Source organism: Natator depressus, chromosome 4 (assembly GCF_965152275.1).
Source record: "Natator depressus isolate rNatDep1 chromosome 4, rNatDep2.hap1, whole genome shotgun sequence".
In the NCBI taxonomy this organism is placed as follows: domain Eukaryota; kingdom Metazoa; phylum Chordata; order Testudines; family Cheloniidae; genus Natator; species Natator depressus.
This window is the reverse complement of record NC_134237.1, coordinates 135,569,930-135,595,294: the sequence shown is the minus strand read 5'-3', so window position 1 is coordinate 135,595,294 and position 25,365 is coordinate 135,569,930. Positions and strand designations below refer to the sequence as shown.

Sequence of the window (25,365 nt, the reverse complement as noted above, 5' to 3'; positions counted from 1 at the left end):
AGAGCTTAGCTCCCTGCCATCCTTGGAGAGCCCCGGTGCATTGGGTCCAGCCTGTCAGAGCAGAGGGAAGGGCCCAGGACAAAGGTGGAAGAGGCAGGAGGAAGGTGGGGGAGGGCAGAAGTGAAGGAGAGGAGTGGCTGCTACAGGGGGAGGGGGATGAATGGAAGCAGGCCAGGAGACGCACGCGCTCTGGGTTCACGTCTCCTGCCACAACGTGATGGTTGCCCTTGTCTCCCGTCCCCTGTTACTGTGCAATGGTCACTGTTCATAGCGCTGCCCGATGGCGGTCACCACACACAGGCAGGGCCCCGCCGGGAGGACCACTTGGGCCAGAGCCCGGCGCCGCGGAGTGCTGTTCCTTGCATCTCCCCCTGCTCTCCAGCCTCCGCTGCCTCCCCTGAGGGCCCTGCCCAATACCCAATTGCTCTTGCATGTTGGAGCCTTTTCCTAGCACTCACCTCAATTCCTGCCTGCTGCCCGAGAGGGTGAGTCACTGCCACCCTGGAGGAGTCTCCAGACCACGTCCTCCCCCATCTTCTGGGTGGGTGCAGCGAGCCGCCTCCTGCCAGCGTGCCTAGGGGAGGATGGGCGTCCGTCGGCATCTTCTATCTGAATCCCAGAGATGGGGAGGATCTCGGGAGCTCTCTAGTCTCTCCCCCATTCCAGCCAGTGCATGAAAGTTATCTCTGAGCCCAAGGGAATTACTCAGTGGCCTAAGCAGGAGATTCCAGCTCCATGGATTCCTGGGAAACAAACATTCAGCCCCCTGCAGAGCCATCTCCGACCTCCTAGGCGAGTCTGGTTCTGTGCCAACTGCTCTGCATGGCTCTTTCAGAGGAGATCTTAACCATGGCTGTTCTCTCTGCACGCTAGAAATCCTGCGGGGCTTCTGGCGAGCTGCCCGCTGTCTTTGAGTAGTGTGGATGCGCCCTGGCTGACCACGTCACAGCTCCCCCAGAGGTGGCTGCATTTCAGTGGTGGTGAACGTAATTTATGTTTTTGGGGCCAGGCCAAGGCCCCATGTACTCAGCAACAAGCTGAATTCTGTGGCAAGAGCCCTCGATTCTGCAGTAGTTTTGTTTTCATTCAAATCCAGATGTTTGAGATACAAAAATTCATATTGTGAGATCAGTACAGCAGCTCCTGGGTTGTTTATCCTGTTGCTGAATTCAGCTCACTCATTGTCCCCACAGCTGCAGTTTTGGATGCCAAAGACTTTTCCATGGACCCATGTGTGGCTGCATCCCAGAAATGGCTGGAGGGATGCTGGAGGTTTGGGTCACTAGGTGAGAGGCAGATGGGGCTTTTGGCACCTGGAGAGGCAGTTTGGGATTGTGGGCATAGCACGGTAGCTGGATGTTTCTGCCAAACTGATTGGTGGTGAAATAGCTCACAGGGTTAATATTCAGACTGCCCTCTTCGGCTCTCAGTTCAAACCTCTTCGATGGTTTCAGGCTCTCTGCACACTCAGGCAGGCATCTCTGCATTGGGTCACATTGCCAAGGTTTCCTTCGAAGCCAGGAGGGCTAGAGGGTGTTTCTGAAATGGAAGCAGAGACTGTGGCACACAAGGGGTGGATTCCACTGCTAGAGTATGTGGGTCCATGTGCGCAGAGCTTGTGCAGCCCTTGGGGGTCCTGCAGGATGACAGTGCTGCGGCCAGAGCAGTGTGGCACATCAGAGCGTATTCTGCAGCCTCTTCTAAGTGCCCCATGAGATGGGGCCTCCATGTCCTGGAGAGACGATTCCCCAGGCTAACAGGCCGGGCCATTAGCAATTTTGCTCAAGCTCATCCCATTCCTCCCACCACGCTCCCTCCCGCTTGGACCACCCTGGCTGGCTCCTCTCCAGGCTTGGAGCTCCTCCGAGGAGCTCTGGCCTGTAGGCTGCAAGGGGAGGAACTTGGCCATCTTTGCTCTCCCACCTCCAGTGGGGTCATTCCTGTCTGACCCCCTTCACTTCGCTCCCGGAGACGCCCGTCCTCCCCCGCGCAGGAGCCCCCGAAAGAGGCAAACGCCGCCTTCGCTCGGGGTTTTAACACGTTCTGTCTCTGTTCCCGAGTCTTGTCGTCCGTTCAAACAGCAGGAAGCCATTTGTCAGCGCGGGGCTGGGTGTGTGGCAGTTGCAGGGCTGCTGAGAGATCGCAGGCAGCTGTGGGAAAGTGACTCACTGGGGGGGTGTATGGGGGGGGGGGAGTTTTGCTGCTTCTCAGAACCAGCTTCTTCTGGCTCAGGGGTGTAGAAAGCTGCTGTCAGTGTCTCAGTGCCTCACAGTCTTTATGGGCTTTCGCCTCACGCCTCCCTTTGCAGGTGAGGTGAGGTGACTTGCCCAGGGTCACCCGGGAGGTCTGTGGCAAAGCAGGGCAATGAACCCAGGTGTCCCAAGGCCTAGCTAATGCCCTAAGCACTGGACCCTCCTTCTGTTTTGAAACATGCCACTTCTGCCTACTGCTTGTCAGCGGGGGTCTGGGTCCTGCACACAGGCCCCCTCCCTATGCCCTGCCGGTAACACAGAGACGGGGAGTGAGCCGACCCCCGAGCCCCAGGCCCCCTCCCCCACCCAAAACTCGAATCCTGGTTTTGTTCTGAAAAGTTTGCTTCTCTCCCCCCTACTCCAGTGATATGTAAATGTTTGGCTCCCTCTGCACGTTGGGGGTTGTTTTCTTGTTTGATTCCCACCCTCCTGCCCCTCTGCTGTGCAGCGCGCGTTCGCAGGGACAAACGCACCGTGATGCCCTACTGCAAATCTTGCCGGCTGCTGCTGCCTCAGTGATATTTCATGCCTGGCAGTGGCGGATCCATGGCAATCAAGGGGTTAACTCCAGCTCAGCTTCTCCCTTCTGCTCCTCGGCAGGGCTGTAAATTTGGCTGTTTGTGTCAGAGGCCTGGGCTGCATATCCCCCCCACATCCCTCTCCGCAGGTAGAGGGTAATAGCCTACTTCTGCTGCCAGCTAAGGGCATTGTTCCTGTAACTTAAGTGGTAGAGGTTTGTGCTTTGGTGCTGGGTTCAAACTCCGCCCGGGCCCTGTGGTGGAGATCGTGCCCGTGGGGAGACTAATGGAGGCATGAAAATTGGGGGAGAGGTGAGCTTCACACCCCAGGCCATGGCCTGGGGTGTGTTCTTGTTGGGACCTCTCGCTCTAAATGCTATGCCTCAGGGAAGAGACCTCACTGACTCTGACTGTGTTTTGTTTTATTTCTCCTGACTCATCCCATGTGGCCCCCGGCATAAGCCTACCTGAGTCTGTCGTGCCCCAGGTCCGGCAGCTCCCAAAGAAGGGGGGCAGGCAGATTTGGATTTGGGCATCCTTGACAATCTTCAGCCCCGGCCTGCATTGGTCAGGGACGGGTGGCGGGTATGTGGGTGGGTGGGGGAATTGTAGGAAGTCCAGCGTCCCTGGAGTTAGTTCTGAAATCCCCTCTGGCCTTAGGAGTTAAAACCCGGACAGCCCCTTCTCTGCAGCTCCCTCCGAGTTCCTGCCCCGTTTCTCCAGCTCTGGGGGGGGGATCACCCACTGCCCTCCCGCCTCAGATCTGGCCCAGCAGCCCGGATCTCCGTTCCCCTTGCCTCCATCCCCCCAAGGACGTTACGGGAGTGTCCCATCAGCAGACAGCCTGTGCTGAGATGGGAACCCGAGGGGAGGCCAGAAGGGGGCAAAGCACTTCTGGCTCAGAGGCCTTTGGAAAGAAGCCAGAGGTTGTGATCCATGCTCAACGTATGTCTCCTAATCCCAGAGCCAGAGAGGCAGGGGAGCGGGGTCCAGTCAGCAGCCAACCCTGGGGCCGAGCCGCGCTCCTCTCCACGCCAGGCATGTCTGTGAGCAGGCCCCGGGTCTGCGCCCCTCTCTGGGCTAACGATGATTGGGGCCAGGGGGGAGACAGGGAAGCCCACAGCCTTGGTTTTGAATGGCTCCCTCTGTGCGGCTGCCTCAGTTTCCAAGACAACAGCACTGGGGCAGGGGCTCAGGGTTTGGCTTATGCGCTCTAGGCTCCCCTAGCCCTCTCCCCTTCCCCAGGCCCAGCTCTCCTCTACCGGCCTACCCCTGCCCACCCCCCTACTCCCCGATTGACCCCTCCCAGCTCCAGCTCCCCTTCCGTTTGCCTGGGTGTGTCTAGTTGTGCGAACACATAGCGAGGTGAGCGCACGCACAGAGGCGCGTCTGCGCGTATGGATGCGGTTGTGGCCTCGGTGTGTTGTGTGGATCTTCACGTGTGGGGTGTGTGTGTGTTTGCACGTGTGTGTGTGTCTGGGGACGTGTCTGTGTGCAGTCCGTTGGGGCGTCTGCCTGCTGGGACGGCCGACGTCGGCGCTGGGATTCGGCGGGAGGGGCGCGAGGCCAACGCCACGTGCCTAGTGGGAGGGGCCTGCAGGGAAGGAATCTGCGTTGCGGCTCTCGGTAGAGCCACAGGATCGGTGCAGCCAGAGCAGCGGCCAGACAACCCTCCACTGAAGCGGCCCTGCTCCCGCGGCCCAGCCTGTGCCAGGGGCGGCCACCACCGGGCCGAGGCGGGAGCGTCCAGCCCAGTCTGACTGGCCAGGCGGCCATCAGTGCCAGCAACGGCCGTGTTTTCTGTGCCGTGGACGCAAGTTGGCCTCCAAGCAGCCATCAGGTGGCCCTGGGTGTCAGTCACTACTGACCTGGTTTGCACTCGCCGGGAGCAGAAAGGCCCCAGATCTGATCCTCCAGCCCCCACCTTTTACTGGCTAGTCCTTGCCCCTCTTAGGCAGTAAAATAAGGAGGGGCTAGGAAGACCTGGGCCTGCTCACCAGGTTCTCTTGTTCTCTCCCAGCAGGCTGCTGTCGCCGGACTACACCGAGACTCACTACTCAGCCGGCGGGCAGCCGGTGACGCTGTCTCCCAACGACACCGTGAGTAGGGTGCCCAGCATTGCCAACGGCAGAGATTTTGCAGTGGTGCTGGTGACTCTCTTCCCTTTTGAGTCAGCGCTGGCCCACCGCCCAGCTCGGGGTGATGTGCTCCTGGCGGCGCCGTCCCTTGAATGACCTGTAAAGCTCAGGATCTGTCCCGTTGTGGGCATTAAGGGTCCGGTGGCTCTCTTTGCAAACCTGGGCGTGTTTGTCCCAAGCAAATTCCATCCAGCTCAGGTTATTACATTCTACCTGTCTATAGCCCCCCTGTACAATATGGCATTCTTCACTTCCTGTCCCAAACTATCGTGTGGTGCTACTGTTAAACAGCTGCCATGATCCACTCCAGAGGTGGCTGCATTTCTATGGTGGTCAAAGTGATACCTGTGTAGCGCTTGTACCTAATCTGGGGAAGGGGGTGGAAAAGAGAGATTTTTACGGTGTGTGCCTAGACGGCCCATCTGGACTCGGGGAATGTTGTGGGGTGGTCGGATATCATGATGAGTATCTTGAGAGCTAGCTGGACAGCTTCATGGTTGTACAGTGCTTTGGGGTCTTGTGGGATGAGAGGAGCTGGGCAAATGTAGAGGTCAGGTAGTTGTCGTGTCCGCCCAGTCACTAATGGAAGAGACTGTCCTTAGCAGGTGTAAATCAGGATCATTCCATTGAAATCACTGGAGCTTGCTGATTTACACCAGCTGAGAATCTGGCCTCTATCTCTCTAGACTCCCTGCCGCCATCATCTTTCACCAGCACTGCACTAATCTGTGACACTCCACCTCTCACACCTCCTCCCTCTCACCAGCTTGTATCCTATCGCCTCCAGATGGGATCTGGTGACCCTCCAGGGGTGCAGGCTGGTAAGAATGGAGGACAGCACTGGCTGTGAGGGTCACCCCTTCATTGTAAGTCACAATACAAGTCAAACCACAGAGAAGAAGGATGGTCCAATGGCCAGAGCTCTAACCCAGCACTTGGGAGACAGGGGTTCAGTTCCTTGCTCTCCAACAGCCTTCACCTTGGGTGACTCACTTAGCCTCTCTGTGCCTCAGTTTCCCCCCCTCAACCATGGGGATAATAGTACTGCCTGCAAGGGGTGTTTGGGAGGGCTAGATATCTGTTCGTGTCGGGGGAGCTGCTCGGCTCCCGCCCTGAGGCAGTGCCCATGGAAACACCCATAAACCAACACGTGCTGTGGGAATGGAAACAGGCACTCAGCGATTGAGCGACTTGAAGCAAAGCTGGCGAGTGTAGCGGCAGGAATAGAACCCAGGAGTCCTGACTCCCAGACACCTACTGTGACCACCGGACAGCACACCCTGCCCGTGTAGTTCCACAAGGCTGACATGGCTGTTCTGTTGGGGGGCCTCCTCTTCGGGAGCCTCCGAGGGCTGTGGCTGGTTTACGGCACAGATTCTCAAAGGGTGTGAGTGCTCCAGCTGACTTCACCACCGCACTGGGGTGTTGTGAGGATACGTGCATTAAAGACTGTCAGATTCGACAGTCACAGGGGCCATCCAATCCCCTTAGACCAACAGTCTCCTTACCCAGAGCTGCTCTTTTCATGTCTTGTCTGCGTAGTGCTGGGAACTCTGCTCTCCTGGCTAGATTCCCTTTTCATTCTGTCTGCCTAACCCCCAGACCTTAGGCGCTATATTCTTCTGCAGATGGCTGACGATGGCTTTCGAACCTAAAACGTCTCCTCAGCATTTCAAACTTTGCAATTCAAACAACGCAGGGAAAACACTTACAAATTTTGTGACATCTCCCCCTGAGTTTTTAACCAACTCTAAAAGTAAGAAAGAAAGAAAGAAACACGCCACATTTTGTAAAACAGAGGAAACATTGGGGGGGAAAAATTTCACCAAATTCCCTCTCCTGTTTGTTTTGCTTTTTGACCAGCTCTCTGCTTTTCAGATCCTGTCCTAAATTTCTGGGCTCTGTTGATTAGCAGCCCCATTCCACCCCAGAGGTGGGCACAGTGCCCTTTGCCGTGTATCCCTTACCTGCACTCTGGCATGGCACTGTGAGGGTCGCCTGTCAGCTAACCTCGCCCAAACTAGGGAAGAGGTGGGTGTAGGAAAGACAGCTTGATTTAACAGACGGAGTCCCTCTCTTTAGGCTCCCACCAGACAGGCTGGGCAAACAGCCCTGAAGTGAAGCTGTCATAGTGAAAGGAAGCGGGTGGATGGATGGAGCCAGGGGGAAATTCAATCCCTCGCAGAAAGCCTGCTGCACCGATTTTGCAAGTTGTCTGGTGTTATGGGCACAGATTCCAGGGCAGGGGACCTCAGTCTAAATACCTCAATAGCCAGACCACAGCGCTGTTGCTGGATGCCTGCTGGGCAGCCAGCCTTGTGCTGACTAAAGAACCAGGCTTAAAAACTTGGTTTATTATTACTGGTATGACAGGAAAGCCCAGGGGGCATAACTGGGATCAGGGTCCCATTGTGCTAGGTGTTGTACAAACCCAGAGCGAGAGAGAGTCTCTGCCCCAAAGGCAAGCCAGACAAAGGGTGTGTGTTTGGGGGGGAAACTGAAGCACAGAGAGGGGGAAGTGACTTGCCCAGGGCCACACAGAAGGTCAGTGGCAGAGCCAGGAAGAGAAACCAGGACTCCGGCCTCCCAGACCTTCCCCCAGGACCACACTGCCATCTAAAAACAAAACTGGATTCTGTTACAAGCCTGGATCCTGCTGTCTGGTTTCAAGCCCCATTGATTTCAGTGGCGAGCTCCGTTTAGCAGCCGGTGGCACAAAGCCATTGCTGTCTGGCCAGGCAGCATTAGTAGGGGCCAGGCTGAACTAAAGATATTTAAAAATCACGCTGGAGCCCCAGTGCACCTCTCGTCCAATGCATTCAGGTCCATTTCTCTACGGGCGGAGGTGATCGTAAATCCCACCCACACACTCCTACCGGCCAAGCGGGGTGTTGGAAACCAGCTTATCTGGCACCAGGCTTGAACTGTGGTTACAGCCACGGTTCTGTGGCCAGGGGAGATGGGGCTACAGGCTTCAGAGGAGCCAGCGAGTCTGCCCCATCCACCACGCCCTTGCTGTCATTTAGGCTTTTGTTCTTTCAGCCTACCCATCTATCGGAATCGAATCTATCGCCCCGGGAGGTTAGAGCCTCAATATTAAGCCTTTTTTCTTTTTCTTTTTCTCTCTCTTTTTTTCTCCAGTGATCCCACAACCCCACTTTAAGATATTCTGTCACCAGGGCACCATCCCTCCATCTCTAACGTGTGATAGTCTAAGCAGCCTGTCCTCAGGGTATCTGTCTCCCACTCATCTCCCACACCCCAAATCACAAAGCTGGCCCAGAGCATGGTTTCTCCAGACCCATGGAACCCTGCTTCTCCTCCCTTCCCTGGGCCAGGCTGCTGGGGGCAGGCTCCTCCGGGCTCGGGCTGTGGTCTGAGGACATCGGGATGCCAGGTCAGCGGAAAGCGTGTTCCCCGAAGCTCAGGTTTGCTTTGCCGGGCCCGTGCAGATCCCGCGGAGCTAGTTTTCCCTCCACTGTGGGTGCAGCTCTCTCAGGGGCAGCTCTGCCCTGTCTCCCCAAGTCCCCCGCGAGTGGGCACAGTTTAGCCCCCAGACAGCTTTGCACTGAGGGTGCCTGCTTTGAAATGGTGGGCCCCGATGTGCAGACGTAGGCCCCCTGAGGCTGATAACTGGACACCCTCCCCTCCCAACGTGGCTCGCCATGGGCCTGCTTGTGTGAGGAGCTGGGGTGACCTGTTTTCCCTGGCAGTGGGGCTGACGCATGTATCGTTAGGAATGTGAGCAGCACACGGCTGCTTGTGTCTCTTGGACGGGATATGGCACCTCCCATCCCAGGGAAAGAGAAACACGCAGCAGAAGGCAGCTGCTTTCCTCCTGCCCCCGTTCTCCTGCCGCCTCCCCCATCTGGTCTCCCCACACAGCCCACCTCAGGCCTTCCTGCCCTTCCGATGGTGTCTCATTCCATCCCTCCGCCTCGTGGGTATCCGCCTTCCCTGTACCGCACGGCAGCTGGCCTTCAAATTGTCCTTACTGGCTGCACCGCAGCTTGGTGGGAGATGGTAGTCAAAGCAAGGGACAGGAGTTGGAAGCCCCTGGTTCTGTTCCCGACTCTGTCACTGACCTGCTTCGTGACCTTGGGCAGGTCACCGCCCCGCACCTCAGTTTCCCCATCTGTAGAGTGGGCATAATGATACTCATCCACTTTCGTAAAGTGAAGTGAGAATTTAGTCCAGGACTCCCGAGTCCAGTGAACTTTGGGATCCAGACTCATGGTCAGTCTGGCTTTGTTCTAGCAGCTGTGTGGGGTTTATTCTCTGGGGCGGGGATTATTTCCCCTATGGGCTGCCTGACGTATGCCCAGAGCTACAGAAGCAGGGTGCTCTAAGTGAGAGAGCTCTGATCTCCTGGGCCCCCGGTCCAGCTCACATGGAAGTCATGGCGAAACGCTCATTGCCTTTGATGGGAGTGCGATCGGGCCTGGACAGGACAAGTGGCTGAATTTGGTACAGTCCCTCACACAGCCTACGGGGGGTGCAGATAAGGTGTGTTGAATTCCCTGCCCTTAGATGGAGTGGGTTGGCGGGTGACATGATTTAGTCTTGATTTAATCGGGGCCACAGCAGGGTTGGTTTGTCACCGAGCAGTGGGTGGGAGTAGCAAGCAGCAGGGTCTGTCTGTCTGATGGCCAATGGTAGCCAACCACTGCTGTCTGTTTCCCTTTCCCCAGGATCACTGTTATTACCACGGCCACGTGCGAGGGTACCAGGGCTCCTGGGTGGTTCTCAGCACCTGCTCGGGGATCAGGTAAGGAGGAGAGTTTGGCATGCGGGTGGGGGGGGAACTGGGGACAGGGTGTGGGCTCGGTGTGTGACACACAATGGAGGCGGAAACTCCTGGCAGGGAAAGCACAGTTCATACATCGTAGTCAAGGCCCTTGTTCATCCTGGCCAAGCCGTTGAATAGCCACATGGCCTGCAAAGCCTGGACCCCCCTGCCCGCCGACTAGACCACTGCTCTTTGCGTTCACACAGGGAGCTTCTCTGGCCTGTGTTGTGCAGCACATCACACTCCCAGCGGTCCCTTCAGACTGTGAAACTATAAAACATCCTGCTTCCAAACCCCTTTCGACCAGGGGCCCAATCAACCCCCCAACTCACAGCAGCCATAACAAAACCAACAAGGAAAACTCCAAGTGAAGCCAACACACCTACCGTGCCAAGTGCGTTCTCCGCTGTTTGTCTGTGGCAGACGCAGCGCTCGGGAAGCAAGCGAGGTGCTTCGCTGCACTTGATCTTTCATCGCTTCCCTTCCCCAGTCACGTGCACTGGTGCAAAGGACGCCGCTGTAGACAAGACCGTCAGATCATCTGGACGCAGTTGCCCTGATGCCTCAGTGATGGGCACAGCATAAGAAGATGGATGGCTAGATAGAGACTTTGGGCCCATTTCTCCATTGCCTTGTGCCTTCGTGCGCCATTCTGACCTGGGAGTCTGTTACAGGCGCTTCGCCCTGACGAAATTGACGACGCAAAATGCAGGACGGTGGAGCACTGGGCTCTTTGTCTGTAAAATGCCAGATACACTATAAACGATCTCCTCCAGCAGCAGCTGGTAGGATGGGTCTGGAATCGCCTGTGGAACTGGCTCGCTTTGCGATTTAACTCCCCTCTGCCATTTTGATGTAAAAGGCCAACGTGCCAGGCGCGGCCCCGAATGGCAGAGCCCGTGTAATTGGCTAGAGGTAAGGACGGAGCTGTCTCCCAAAGCTGGAGTCCTGTGGCAATTTACCAACAGATCGAATAGCAATGGCTGATGCTGGTAGCGTTTTAGATAAAGTGAGGAGGGTTGAGGGGGAGGCTGTCTAAACAGTTGGTCTGTCTGTCCAGGTCTTTGCCTCTCACTCGACACTGGGAGCATGAAGGCAATGTGGCCTAATGGATAGAGCACTGGACTGGGGCTCAGGAGACCTGGCTATTCCTATGACTATTTCTATTGCTGGCTCTGCCACTGGCCTATAGGGTGACCCTGGGCGAGTCACTTTCCCACTCCGTGCCTCAGTTTCCCTATCGGTACAATGGAGCTAATGATACTGACCTCCTTTGAAAGTGCTATGGAAGAGCTGGGGATCAGCGTCCAAATGCCTAGGTGGTTAAATAATGAAATCTGGCAGGGCTGCCAGCTCGGGAGGAGGAGGAGAAACTGTACCCTATTGTTCAGCGCTGTCCTTAGCTCTCTGGTGACAGCAGGAGGATTAAGGGTCTGGCAGATTCTGAGCCACATGTTAAACAATCCAAGCAGGTGAAGTAATCGCCCAGCTATGCGCACATGTGATTTCGATTTGATGGGGGAATGTTATGGATGTTGGGGCCAGCCCCTCAGCTGGACGGCCTGGGTGTCAGCTTTCATCTGACACAGGATTCCTGCCAGAGGCTGCAACTGACCGAGACAGCGGTGGAGGATTTGTCAGCTGGGGGTTTCATTTGATGTTTGTTCTCCTTTGTGCCATAAAGATGCCAAGGTCTCTGGTGTCTGCAGGGGTCTGTTTTCCAGCACTCTGGGCCCGCTCTCCTGCTCAGGCATGCGCCCTGGCTTGCTGTGGTTGCTTGGGGTAAATGGCTTTGCATGAGCACCAGATTCCTGGTTCAGGCCCTGCATTGCCAGCAGCTCGGAGTTTGCATGATCCAGCTGGGTGTGCAGGCTCCCTGGTGGGGAGTGCTGGGGCAGGGCTGGGGACGAGCTAGCATGAGAGACCTTTGTTACTGCCGGTGGGCCAAAACGGTTCAGATCAAATCCGTAAGGAGCGAGCTAGGCCCCTAGCTACAGAGTGAGCTGATCCTTTCCAAGGCATGAAATTGCTGGATCCATTTATTCACAGCTGTTTATTCGCTGGTCCATCGGCATCTCTTCTCCCATCTCTCTTTCTGTCTGTCTTCTATCTGTCCCACCTCTCCAAATGCCTGCCCTTCACCCTAATCCTCCATCTGAATTTCTCTCGCATTGTCTCTCGCACCCACTTCTGACTCGTGCCACCCTTTCCCCTAGGAACAGCGCCGGGGAACGCTTGCCAAGCAACTCCTGCCTTCCCTCTCAAAGTCTACCCTGACGCCCCCCCTTTCCTGTAGCAGCTGTAAAGTGCTCACGCCGCTCTGTGCCTGGTCCGTACTAATCCAGCGAGTGCCTCCAGACTGCACTCCAACAGGCTGTTATGTTGGGCCCCGTGTAATTAGAAGTCAATGGAACTGCTCACCTTCTACAACTAGGCCCATGCATAAGTGCTTCGCTGGGTCATGGCGTCTGTCTCTGCTCTGCTCCCCTGGTTAACTTGGTCAGAGTTGCCCTTTAATTCCTCGTGTGCATGAAGTTCCCTTTCCATTCACAGCTCTCCTCTCTTTATTGCCAGCGGCCTGATCGTGCTGAATGTCAATGACAGCTACTACTTGAAACCCCTGGGGACCCCGGAACCTGAGCATCACATCCTCTTTCGGGCAGAGCACTTGCCAGTCGAAGGCGGGACTTGTGGGCCTAGCGGCCTGTTAGGAAGCAGCATAGCTGACGTTGCCAGACTCGTCAAGCCGGTGCATCAGCGGGTAAGTCTTTGCTTTCCTTTCACTGTCCTGTTAAAGGGTCCTTACCTGTGTGGAGGCAGGTGAGAGCTGTGGGCAGCTCCCCACGTGTGTCCGTATAAAGCAGGGTGTGATAACAGCTCCCTCCTGCAGTCATGCCACCCTGGGCGGCGGAGCTTGTAGGAGCTAACCGTGGTCAGACCTGGCGTGTGCTCAGATGGGAGCTCTCCAAGGGAGACACCGGTGTTGCAGGAGCAGTGCTCGTGGCTCAGCAGGCGGTGGTCTTCCCTCTGGGCTGGGATGAAGCCTGGTGCCCTAGCACGGTGTTGAAGGTTGCCCTGGTTTGGACGAAACGTGATACTGAGTATTGGTCCAGAAAGATACCATAACGGGTTCCGCGAGGTACGGGGGGGCTAACGTTGGTGTCACAGTCCTGTTCCAGATCAGCAAATTGCATCTGAGCCTCCAAGATTTTTTTGGCTGCTCCGTGCCTCAGTTTCCCTTTCTCTGACTGTTTCCCCATTGCCATTCAATGCACGTGATCTTGAATGTCAAGATTGGGGTTGCTGAGAATTTGGACTGATTCCTGTCTGTTGCACTGGCTTCCTTTTCCTCCTTTCTGGTGACGCTTGTGATTTGTTGTGCAGGCAAAGAGAGACACCTGGAGGACCCTGAAGTACATGGAGCTGTTCATTGTCGCTGATTACACCCTGGTGAGCACTTAACTCTCAGAAACTGGCTCCAATTGACCGCCAGCTGGAGGAACACGGACGACTGTCAGGGAGGGAGGCTGGATGCTGGGACAGCGTGGTCTTTGTCTGTCATTCAGAAGAGCCAGGATCCCTGTCTTTCTGTCAGGTTTTTATTTTTTATCTGTTCTTCGGAATGGCCAAGATCAATCATATCCATCCATCCATCCATCATAATTATATCCACTCTTAATCTTCCAGTGGTACCCAGAAGGTACCCGTCATTATTACTTCATAGGGCCCACAAGTGTGCTGGGTGACATGCAGAGAAAACAGGTCTCTGCCCCCAAGGAGTTGATCTGTAACCAAAATGTCTGACCGATGAGTGGGGCAAAGGCATAGTGCTGGGATAGGAATGGGGCTGCAGAGGAAACGGGAGCCCTTTGTATTAAAGTTTCCTTTTATAAAGGGTTAATAAATGCTTAATGGATATTGTAATAAATGGTTAATTGTTACAGAGGTTTACAGAGTCCAGCAGGTCAATAGGTTGCTAATGACCAGGGCTTACAACCATGTAAAACACACACGCAGGCACAGATAATGCAGACTCAGTTAAAACAATGGGAAAACAAAATAGGGAACTGGAAAAAAGAGTGATGGCTTGGAAAAAAAATTAAAGCAGACAAAGATAAACTAGACCATCAAGTCATAGAAATGAAACAGTTAATTTGGGATTTGACTAAGGAAAAGGAAGAGAAAATCGCAAGCGTTTCTCACAGTTGGTGCCAGAAAACTCTAGCGACATTAAAAAAGCAAGTGAAAATACAGGAGCTGCAAGTTGTGTCTGTGTCAAAAAGAAAAAAATTTTGATTTGGATTTGGATTCCAAAATGCTATTTGGTGTGAAGAAAATCTGCGAGGGGGGGGTCAAAAGAGAAGGGAATTTGGCCAACCTCGAGAGGGGCTTTATACTAAGTTAAGAAAAGAGATCAGAAACTGGCTGGAAGAGCCTAAGCCAGAGAAGCCTGTAGCAGCAACAGACCAGAGATCAACCATTAAGGATGCAGCCGGGGAGATACGGTCAGAGCAGACCCAAATAATTCCTGCGAGTTCGTCAGACTTACAGTTGGCGGTCAAGTCACTGGGCCCAGTGAATATAAAAAATTTAGCTACATGGCTGGTACAGTGCTCCGAATTAGGAGGAACAAAGAATTTAAATATGAATTAATCTTATAGGTTCATCGTGGCAGCTGCAGGCAGTAAATCGAGTGAAAACTGCCTGGGACAGGCAGCCAGAAGCACAACAACTGATACCGCGATTTATGATGCTGTTTTAAAAAAAAAAACAGAGAGGTCAAAGACCCATGAAGGTGTTGTCCAGTGCAGATTACATGAAGCCTGGAAAGTCACCCAGGGATTACCTGTTAAGGAAAATAACGCTGGGATTATGGGTTGAAGAAATGCAACCGGTGACTAATCCCAGGGCAGAGGTCACCAGACATGTCACAGCTGATTCTTTGATGGCAGCTGATTGGAGTCCGAGGGAATTTTGAAATAATGTGTTGAAAGGACTGAACAAAAATGTATTTGCTCTGTCTACTAATTTGGTGAGCCAAGCAGCCCAGGACAAGGGGTTACCTGTTATGGATGCACTGGAGCACTGGGTCGTTTGCCAACGAATGATGACGGGGAAAGCCAGGTGAAAGAATGGAAACCCAGAGTACCTTTTGTTAAAGCAATAACATATGCAGATAAGAGTGCTTATAAATCAGGATACTGAAAAAAACAACCCCCCCAAACTCGTGGTAAAGAACAAAACACCCCATCCCAAGGAGGGAGAGGGTGAAATAATCAAAATGAGCCCCCAAAAGGAGTAAATGTGATTCAAAATATCACTTGGAGGTATTTAAAATTAAGGAAAGTAAAATGGAAAACGGATGCATGAATTAATTAATTAAAAAAAAAAAGACAAAGAATAAAAAAAATTTTAAGGAGCAAAAAAAGGTCGCAGCTCTGGAAGCCAAGGGTTCAGAAACGCCTGCTCTGTAGGGAAGCCCCGATGACCAGTTGCTCCCACCGGAAACGGGTCCTCAGGAGTGGGAAATGGTCACTAAATTAAAATGGATTCAAACGGGAGGCCTAGGACAACTGTCCTTGTCAAAAAAATAATGAACCCAAAGATGCCTGATTGAATAGTGGGGCTGGTATAAATATTGTAAATAAAAGCTGTAATTTAACTCGATATGTGTCAGAAATTATTACAGCAACCTTCTTTCCTGGGGAAACCGTGACAAAAAAAAAGTATCCTTCAGTAAAAATAGCTCTCCCCAGAGAGAGAGAGTGGGGGATTTTTTTTGTAGAAAACAAATGCGTCAGACAGATCAGGCGGCTGAGCCAGCAACATTGGGAGCTCCTTTTTAAAAAAGAAATCGGTTAGTTTTGAGTTTAACTAATAAAGTTCTGTGGCGTGTGCCGGGCTGAACGGAAAGTGTCCTGACAGCGGGGTACGTTCCCAGCATATGTGCTGCAGAAGCAGTGTAAAAGACTATACTGGATCACCTTCCTCTGCAGCGTGGGGCACGGGTCACTTGCTGGAGGATTCTCTGCTCCTTGAGGTCTTTAAACCACGATTTGAGGCCTTCAATAGCTCAGACAGAGGTGAGAGGTTTTTCGCAGGAGCGGGTGGGTGAGAGTCTGTGGCCTGCGTTGTGCAGGAGGTCGGACGAGATGATCATAGTGGTCCCTTCTGACCTTAGTATCTATGAATCTATGAAAAACGGCATGTGAGGGTAAAGGGGTTTCCCAATGTATACATGAAAAATAAAGCAAAATGTGGTAAATCAAAGCATGTGTTAAAATCATGGGGAATAAAGGGCCACCACAGAAACAATATAAATATCGTGTGCAAGCAGAGGCAGGAATTAAAAAAATAATAATAATAAAGTCATTAGAAGAACAGGAATTAATTAAAAAGGGAAATTCCGCATACAGTAGCCCAATTTGGCCCATATTAAAAGCCTCAAACAATTAAAAATTGATCGTGGATTTTAGACAAATTAATAAAGCTTCCCCCGCCGCTCCCCCCCCATGGCACCAATAGTAGCAGATCTACCTCAAGGAATGGCAAAAATACAGGGGGGCCCTAAATGGTTCTCTGTCATAAATATGGCGCATTGTTTTTTCGCCATCCTGTTGCATCCCGATTGTTGGGTCCGCTTTGCGTTTACTTTTAAGGAACAACCGTGCTTATGAAAACCATTCCCCAGGACCTACGCTGCGCTCCGGCTATTGCGCTCCAACATGTGGTGCGACTGCTGGATCAATTCTCCGAAAAGAATTAAAAGTCTCCTCCTAGGTAAATAACATAGTGTGTGTGTGGGGTGGGGGGGGGAACACGAAAGAGGAGGTGACTGAGCGAACTGAAAAGGTGTTAAAACTCATTCAGAAAACGGGTTTCAAGGCTAAGGGGGAAAAAAAAAAGCCCAACTAGTGCAAAGAAAAAAATTATTTGGGGGTGACCCTAGGGAAACAAAAAATTCAGGTAAATCAACAAAAGGTAAAATCATTATTAAATGTACCCAGGCCAAAGAATTCTCATGCGTTAAGGGTGATGTTAGGCGGGTTTAACTATTTAAAAAAACACATCTGGAATTTTGCCGCAATCACTGGACCTTGGTGGCATTTACTAAAAAACGTTTAGGGAGGGGGGGCCCTCAGCAACAACAACAAAAGAAGCTTTCTGTCATTTAAAACAAGCCTTAATGCAAGCTCCAGCATTGAAATTCCCAGAGATAAACAAGCCGTTTGTCAGTAAGTTGGCAGCAACCCAGCACAGTCTAGCAGTGGTATTGATGCAAAAACTAATAAAAAGTTAATACCGGTCACATACAAGTCTAAAAAATTAACCCCTACGAAGCAGCAGTTTGGAGTCTGGGGGGGCGGAAAAGTGGTTAATTGCTGTGTGGGTCATCAAAGCTTTTGCTTTGACAACCGGCACAGCCCCTACAAACACCTCGCTCTCCCCTGAGGTATGTTTTTATCAGAAAAACAGCAGGGAAAAAATATCAAATACCAGAAGGGCCCAATGGACCTTAATGTTAACGAGCAAAAAAGTTACTTGTAAAAATAACAAACAAGCCATAATGTTACCATATGCCCTCCTGATGGAAGGAAAGAAGCATAAATGCCCACTTTCAAAAACTGAACCAAAGTTCGTTAAAAAAGCACCCCCGGTAAATAAAGTGTTAAGCCTCGGGACAAAAGGGGAAGAAAAAAAAGGGTTGGTTTACAAGTGGCAGTTCATACCATAAGAGCTCTAAAAAATGTACAGGGTTCTGCAGCTGCACAAACTGATGGGGAAGCTATTTCTGGTTCTATAAGTAGAACTTCAGCTCAGGGAGCAAAGGTCAAAGCTCTTAGTGATCTGCTTGAACAAAAAAATTATGTTGCAGACTTTCTTTATGTCTATATACATTCAAACTTTGTGGTGCAAGACCCTGTTACTTTCCACTGAAAGTTAAAAAGAAAAAACATTGGGAAACAGCTGAGGAAAGAAATGTGGTCCAAATTTCTCTCTTTTTTTTTTTTTTGAAAATCTATCTATAATTGGTTTAAAAAAAAATCAGAGAAATTAAAAGTAAAACGTATTAAAGGGCATCAAAATCAATAATAATTAATAAATCGGATGCTTTAGCTAAATTAGCAGCAAAAAACCTTTAAAAGTTATGATAGTTACTAAAGCTCAAGCTATAAAACAGGAGGTTAAACCTAGTGTGTGTGTGTGTGTGTGTGTGTGTGTGTGTATACACACACATACATGGTGGCTTTGCGGTAAATAAAAAAAACGGAAAAGGTAAAGTGGGTACCTAACAAACTTCCAAAAAATAATAAAAATTATTAACCTGTGTCACTCTATGGCCTAAGGTGCAAAAGAACATAAAAAACTTTGTTAAAACCTGCATAAGGTGAGCAGCAAACAAAAATAAACCACTGAATTCGGGACCCTTTTGAGGTAAAATTTAAAACAGGGCAAAAACATGGCGAAAATGTAACATGGGAGTATCTCAAGCCAAAAATTTTTAAAAAGCAATATGTACTAATTTAGTTACCATAAAAACAATCTAGATACAAGTACTCTAAACTTTACCTTTTAAAGTTTAAAATTTAATGTAGTCACCCTAAATGTAACTAATAAAAATTGGCTAATACTCATGTAAAATAAAATGTCAGTGGCTCTTAAATGATCAAAATATGGTGTAATAGCAAATCCTTCCGTAATAATAAAATTAAGTTGCTTTAAAAAAATTAATAGGGAAATATATTTTCAAAAATATGGTCAGTTTTTTATGTTTATTAATCGAATACCAGTAAACCAAATTGCACCAAAAATCATGGCAAACAAGCACCTATATATAAATGTAATCAAAGCCCCAACTATTGTAAATCAAACAATCTGGTTAAAAAAAGCGCAAGCAAACATGAGTGCACAACATCCGCCGTGTACGCCATCTGCCTCTAGTACAAGCATGGCAACAACAATAAAAAACCAGAACTAAACAAAATAAAAAGTGTATAAAAATATAGTGTGGGCAGTATTGAAGCTGAAGCTAAAGTTTTAATCTCATTTAATATTAAAATGTTACCAAAAACAAGTCAGCGTTGGGTAAAATTTTGGGGGCTATACAAACACGTGTCAAAATTGTGATGTATTATCGGAACAAAAAAGGTGTAAAACTCCAGTTAAAACAAGCCCAAGCCTTAGAAAAGTCTCTAAATGCAAATCTTTTTGGTCTGTTTAAAATTAACAGTAAAACGGTACTAGGAATACAATGTGTACAAATGCAAACTTATAAAATACAGTGCGTAAAAAAAAATGGTTACTCTGATAAGTGATGGGCAATGGCCTTTTAAAGGGTTCAAAAATCCTCATATATAAAATCAACAAATTACAAAATTCAAAAAAAAATATAACGTAAAAAGGCGAAATGCTGTTACACAACACAAAAACCAGCAGCAGTCGCCCGGGTGTTGCCAGAAATTATTAATAAAAAGTTATGGCAAATAAAAATAAGTAAAACACACGTAATTCAAAAGAAAATGATAAATTAGTAAAATTTAACAAAACATTGTAAAAAGTAAAAACAAAGCAAACGGGTATGCCCACAACGAACTTGGTCCCTGAAAAAATGTCATTCAAACCATTCAAGCAAACACTGTACCATGCAGTACTTAACCTCTAATGGCACAACCATGTTTAATTTAGGCAATGGGTGTATTTGTGTGTTTTAAAAAAGGATAACAAAAGAAGACCCAATTAAGTCATGTAAATGTAACGTAACAAAGATCGTTATTCAGAAAATTATTTACCAACGTCCTCTCTTTTTAAAAAAAAAAAAATTGTTTAAAAACCAAAAAATGTAAACTGGTCCTTTAATTTAAAAATACATTAAAAACAATAAAAAAATAAATTGGTAAAAGCAAAAAAATCAGGAAATATGCAAAAAATGTATCTATCTGCTCAGCTAAAAAAATAACATTTTAACTCACGGTGGTCAAATTTTAACATAAAAAAAATTTGGTAATTTCTCATTGGTATAATGTTTAAAAAATGGTCTCCCAGTGTCCCAGCTCTTCTAAATTGAATGCTACATCCTATTGTTTCATTATTTGCATTAATAATTTTGTTAACCTATGTTTATACTGCCAAATAGAAAGTTTTAATGCAAGTCATATATACAATTAAATTGCTTGCAAAATTATAAAGTGATGCAATAATTAATAAAAAGAAAAGGAGTACTTGTGGCACCTTAGAGACTAACCAATTGATTTGAGCATAAGGTTTCGTGAGCTACAGCTCACTTCATCGGATGCTCACGAAAGCTTATGCTCAAATCAATTGGTTAGTCTCTACGGTGCCACAAGTCCTCCTGTTCTTTTTGCGGATCCACACTAACACGGCTGCTACTCTGAAACCTGCAATAATTAATGGCATTAATCATGTATCAAGAAGGGGGAATGTTGGGAGATATATAAAACTCAATATACGTTGTGATTCATATATAGCCATGTAATATGTTATAGGTCATTGAGGCTTGGTATGAATGACGTGTGTTTGGCATGAATGCGTGCGTTGCAAGTTAGCAACTGAAGCAAGGACTTAAGGTCAAGGACTATTAGAAATCTTTGTGTAAAAACAATCTTATGTTCCGAGAAAAATACGGGGAAAAAAAGCATTTAAAGTGTTGTATACCAACACTGTCCGGTATCTGCTTGCTCCCCATCCCGTAGAAACACCTCTATTGCGGGTCTAACACTCCAATGATTAGGCTCACAAATCGGTCCTGGGAGAGACGGGATGACTGCGGGGCTATGTAAAAGTCAGCGTGAAAGGACGGGCATGTGGCTCGATGAAGCACGGCTGCCGGTGCCCTGTTCCTGAGTCACTGCCTTGGAAGAGCTCAGAGTGGTGGTTTTTATATAGGACTTTCCATATACAAAGCACGTGACAGATATGAGCAAATGAATCCTCACCCAAGGTGAGGCTTTAATCACAGGTGGGGAAACAGAGGCACAGAACGGGCCAGTGACTGCCCAAGGGCACAAGGCATGTCAGTGTTGGAGCTCAGGAGTTCCTAGCCCCCAGTTCTGAGGTGCTGAGAGCACAGGACCTCATCTCCCTCTCCCTCTTTGTGAGGAATCCTGCTCACCCACCTCAGCAGCTGCAACAAATCAAGTCCTGGGAATCCCGTTTCCTTTGCCCTACTTCTGCCCTCGTGTTTGTCCTTCTCAGCTCGGCCGCTGGAACTCAGCGAGGTCACTTTCCCTTTGACTTGCACTCAGTTTCACACTGAGGTTCCCAGGGCCACAGGGCTTGGGCTGCAGCTGCCACCGGCGACTGCTCGCTTGCCAGGCAAAAACACCCTTTTATTTGAAATTGAAAAAAGGAGTCGTAGCAGTGTGCCTGTCGCTGTGTGGTTCTGTAAGACCTCGTTTATGCCAGGTCCCTATTTCAGGCCACACGTATGCTGGTGCTGCTAACCCCCCCGCCACACCCCCTTTGCGTGGGAGCTGAGAATGGGACACCCAGCACCTGATTCTTGCCTGGCTGTGAGTGGCCACTAGGGAATTCCCCTGGCTTCTGTAGGGGGCATGGTGGGGAGGGGTTTTGGCAGAGCAGGCCTCTGTCCTCCGCTGGCTTAGGGTCCGTTAGAGACCCAGTGCCAGTAGCGTATTAGGGCAGCTCCTTGGGTACTCAAGCCTTCGCCAGGCCCGGGCAGACTAGTCCTTGGGATCAGGGAGCTGTAACCGGTTCTCTTCCCCTCCCCTCTCCGCTCAGCCTCAGCTGAGAATCAGGCCCAGAGATTTAGATCGCAGGTTGTCAAGCTGCACTGTGCAGAGGTCAGCTGGCCCTGTGGTTCTGGATCCTCCCGCTGGCTTTCCATTGCTAAGTCCCGTGGCAAGCCAGCTAAAACGCACGGACTCCTGTCCTGGCATTGCGTCGCCAGCCTGAGCAATGGGCGGTAGCGTCGCCCGGCAGTTACGGGAGCGGAAGTGGGCAGCCGGTCCCCAGCGTGGTCCCCGAGACACTAATCTGAGGCCTCTGCTGTGCAATAGATCCAGGCACGACCTGGGTGAAGCACAGGAGGAAATCTCCCGGCAGTTCAGCTCTCCACAAAGGAGAGGCCTGTGAACACTCATCCCTTGTCTGTCGGACGCGTTGGCGCAGCTAGGGTCCTGCTGCAGTGTCGTGTGTCTGGGTGGGGCACCGAATAACAGGACGCTCCTCTAACAGACAGGAACCCCTCCCTTCCGGCTGCACGAGCTGGAGGTACTAGCGTGGCAGGAAGTCGTCGAGGAAGATCCGCTCCTGAGGGTAGCTAACCTAACCTAATGATTTCTCACACGTGCACCGACGGCGTCGGTCTAAGCGCAGTGCCACTGCTCCGGTCAGAGTTCATTTGGGCCAACGGCTGCTGAGGTCGATAGAAGTAGCTGCAGCCCCCTGTTGCTCCATGCGCGGAGCCCCTCAAGCCTGAATGCTCGGCATGGCCACCCCAGACGCCCCATCGTGGGTGATGGTAATGGGCACCATCTCTTTCGACCATGGCTGAAGTTATTGTGAGATCCACCCCCACCAGTCCCGTATGGTTGTCGAGCAAGGTCCCTCAGTAGCTTTGCTTAAGATGGGACTTAAATATGCCCTCCCGCCTAGCCTAATCCCTCTTTTGTTCCCCTCTCTCCAGTTCCTCAAACAGAATCGCAACCTGGGCCAAACAAAGCAGCGGATTCTGGAGATTGCCAACTACGTGGACAAGGTAACGCCCGGGTGCCCTTGGCAGAGCAGGTTGCTCTCTGCGTGGCATCACGTGTGTACAGCACCTAGCGTCCCCGGGCCCAGGCTCACAGTGCTGAGACTTGAGCTGAGGCCCCCGCTCCGGACAGGCAAACCTTTGTCTTAGACAGTGCCCCTGGCCTATCCCCAAGGTTCCCAGCATTGTTGTGTCTTGATTAAGTCACAGGGCCACTGAGTCTGAATCCTTCCTGCGCCATCCAGCATGGCTCAGGGCAGGAGCAGGGTAAGCGGAGTGGCCAGCGGCCTGATCTTCATCTGGTCCCTGACCTTTGGCCTGTCCAGTTTGGGTGGCTCCCACTGGCACAAGCCTTGCTTGTGGGTGGAGACTACTAGGGGGCTAAGATTCAGCCCTTCCCTTAGGGGATCTCTGCAAATAGGACTCACAGTACCAGTGTGTCCTCGAGCAACATGAGACCTGAACGCATGACGGCCTCTGCCCCATGGGGTGGGGAGGGAAGTGTGGCAGAGGTGATCGGAGTCCACCGGAGGCCCAGCTGTGAAGCACTGTTTGGTTGTCTTCCCCCCGCCCCCTGCTCAGTTTTACAGGTCTCTGAATATCAAAGTGGCCCTCGTCGGCCTGGAGGTGTGGACGGAGAGGGACCAGTGCATGGTCACCAGTGACGCCAATGCCACCCTGTGGTCCTTCCTGCAGTGGAAGAAGATGCTGAGGTCTCGGAAGAAGCATGACAACGCCCAGCTGCTGACGTGAGTCCCCTGGCTTCTCTGTGGGTGTCTCCCCAGGCGAGCGCTCTGCCGCCAGGGCACACTAACATGAGCCCCCCACACCCCGTCCCTTCTCGTTTCCGGTGCGTGTCTGGACAGCGGCAGGACCTTCCGAGGGACGACCATCGGGATGGCCCCGCTGGAGGGGATGTGCAGCGCAGAGAACTCGGGAGGTGTGAGTGCGGTAAGGAGAAGGGGGTTCCCATGATCCCTTCGCTCTCTGGGGCACCCTCCTCCCCCCCGTGGCTCCCTCCCACCTGCTGGGGTTATGTCATTGCAGCTCCCTCTTCTCCTGGGCCAAGTTAGCAGCCTCCAGAGCCAGTGCCCGTGGAATCTGTAGGCTAGAACTGCCTGGCCTTGTGTTTCCTGAGCTGCTCGCTCCTCTGCCGGCCCAGGCCTTCTTGAGCAGCGTCAGTAGCTGTAGGAGCTTAGCGGACCTTGCTCCTCTGTCAGCCGGAGCCCTTTCCCTCTGTGGTCCGAGGCCTTTGTGCTTGTTCACAGGGTGGCCAGATCCTGGGGTCCCCCTTGAGCTGCGCGACACAATCCCACCATTGGAGCCTGAGCCCTGCCCCGGAACTTGGGGGAACTCGGAGCTGGGGTTGCATTTCATAGGGGGCTGAACCCCGATTCCAGGTCTGACACCACCTCATGGGAAGCTCTGGGTCCAAATCTCGACACAGGAGCACAGGCCCTGATCTCTGACTCTGGCTCCGTTCCGCATCTCGGTTCCCCGTGCCCCTCGGAGCTGGGATCCCAGGCGGAGACCAGCCTTGAGGTGCCACGGGCATCCTCTGCTTTCCTCACCATCGGGGACACGATCCCAGCCCTTCTGAGCCAAGTGGCACCAGCTCCTTTACCAGGCGGAGCTGCTCTCCCCAGCCTGGACGGCGGAGGCCCTGATGCTGTCTTCGTCCCTCCCCTTCTCTGCACCAGGACCACTCGGACCTGCCGATCGGAGCTGCCGCCACCATGGCTCACGAAATCGGGCACAACTTCGGCATGAGCCACGACAGCGAGGGCTGCTGCGTGGAGGCCACCCCGGCTCAAGGAGGCTGCGTCATGGCCGCTGCCACTGGGTGAGAGGGTGTCGGCGGAAGAAGTGGCTGCCCGCGGCTGCCCCGCGTGCATTGTTCATTGCAGGCCCCAGGGGTGCTGCCCTTACCAGAGTCCGGCTTAGCGATGAGCGCCGTGTCTGAGTTATCACGGCGCGGCTGGTGCGTGTTTTACCGCTACCCTCCATTCAGGCCTGCACACACGTGTGGTCACGTCTCTTTCCAGTGGCTGGAGGGTGTTTAACGGGAGCGCTGCTGTTCTGCAGAGCCGGAGTCTCTGTTCGCTCCTGTGGCCGAGGCCTGTGTTTCTGTGGTGAGGCGGGGCACGCTCTCCCCACACCTACCTCGGGTGCTTTCGCTGACGCCGGCGGTTTCTGTACGGACCCAGCCACAGAGTCACCGAACGGGCAAACTCACTAGCCGTTCCCCTCTGAAGACCCAAGTTCCTGCTTCACGGGTCTCCTCTGAAAGGGGTTTCTATCGCTCTGCTGCTCCTGAGGCAATTCTGCACCAAAAAATTAAGAATTCTACGCACAATATTTGCTTTGTCAAAACAGCACAATACAATCACATCGTTTTCAGTTACGTAGGTCAGCGTTTCTCAGACTGGGCTCCGTGGACCCCTAGGGGTCTGCGAGGTCACTCCAAGGGGTCCGTGGGCCCCTCTGATCAAATCCCCTCCCTCCCTCCCAGTGCCTCCTGCACGCTGGGGAACAGCTGTTCAGTGGCGTTCAGGAAGTGCTGGGAGGGAGGGGGAGGAGTGAGGGTGGGAAGAGGTGTGGTGGGGGTGGGGCCTTGGGGGAAGGGGTGCAGTGGGGGTAGGGCCTGGGGCTGAGCGGAGGCTTTGGGGGCTCTGCAAAATTTTTTAAATCAAAATGGGGGTCCTCAGGTTGCTAAAGTTTGAGAACCGCTGATTTAGGGACTCTTCAGGGGATCCAGGTGAAGGTGGTTGGGGCTCAGCGGGGGGGGATCTGGGTGCTGGGGGAGTGAGGCTGAGTGGGGTGGGGGTCTGGCTGCAGCTGGTTGGGGTTCGGTGGGGTAGGGGTTTGGATGTGGGGGGGGGGGGCTTGGTGGGGTGATCCAGGTGCAGGGAGGGTGGAGCTCGGCGTCGGGGTT

General features: G+C 51.8%; 1 protein-coding gene across 4 annotated transcripts in view; it reads left to right on the top strand.

Annotated features, from left to right (window-relative positions):
• The window catches only part of ADAM33 (ADAM metallopeptidase domain 33), a 74,755-nt gene that overhangs the window by 33,014 nt on the left and 16,376 nt on the right, over nucleotides 1-25,365 (top strand). For 2 of the 4 annotated variants that reach the window (XM_074951944.1, XM_074951942.1), the window contains exons 4-11: nucleotides 4,791-4,869; nucleotides 9,600-9,676; nucleotides 12,272-12,458; nucleotides 13,082-13,147; nucleotides 22,365-22,436; nucleotides 23,013-23,179; nucleotides 23,297-23,381; nucleotides 24,131-24,273. In XM_074951944.1, coding sequence (XP_074808045.1) covers nucleotides 4,791-4,869; nucleotides 9,600-9,676; nucleotides 12,272-12,458; nucleotides 13,082-13,147; nucleotides 22,365-22,436; nucleotides 23,013-23,179; nucleotides 23,297-23,381; nucleotides 24,131-24,273 — 876 coding nt within the window. Of the gene's footprint in view, nucleotides 1-4,790; nucleotides 4,870-8,159; nucleotides 8,306-9,599; nucleotides 9,677-12,271; nucleotides 12,459-13,081; nucleotides 13,148-22,364; nucleotides 22,437-23,012; nucleotides 23,180-23,296; nucleotides 23,382-24,130; nucleotides 24,274-25,365 lie in introns of those variants that run through there. The other 2 variants (XM_074951943.1, XM_074951946.1) reach the window with 2 other exon arrangements.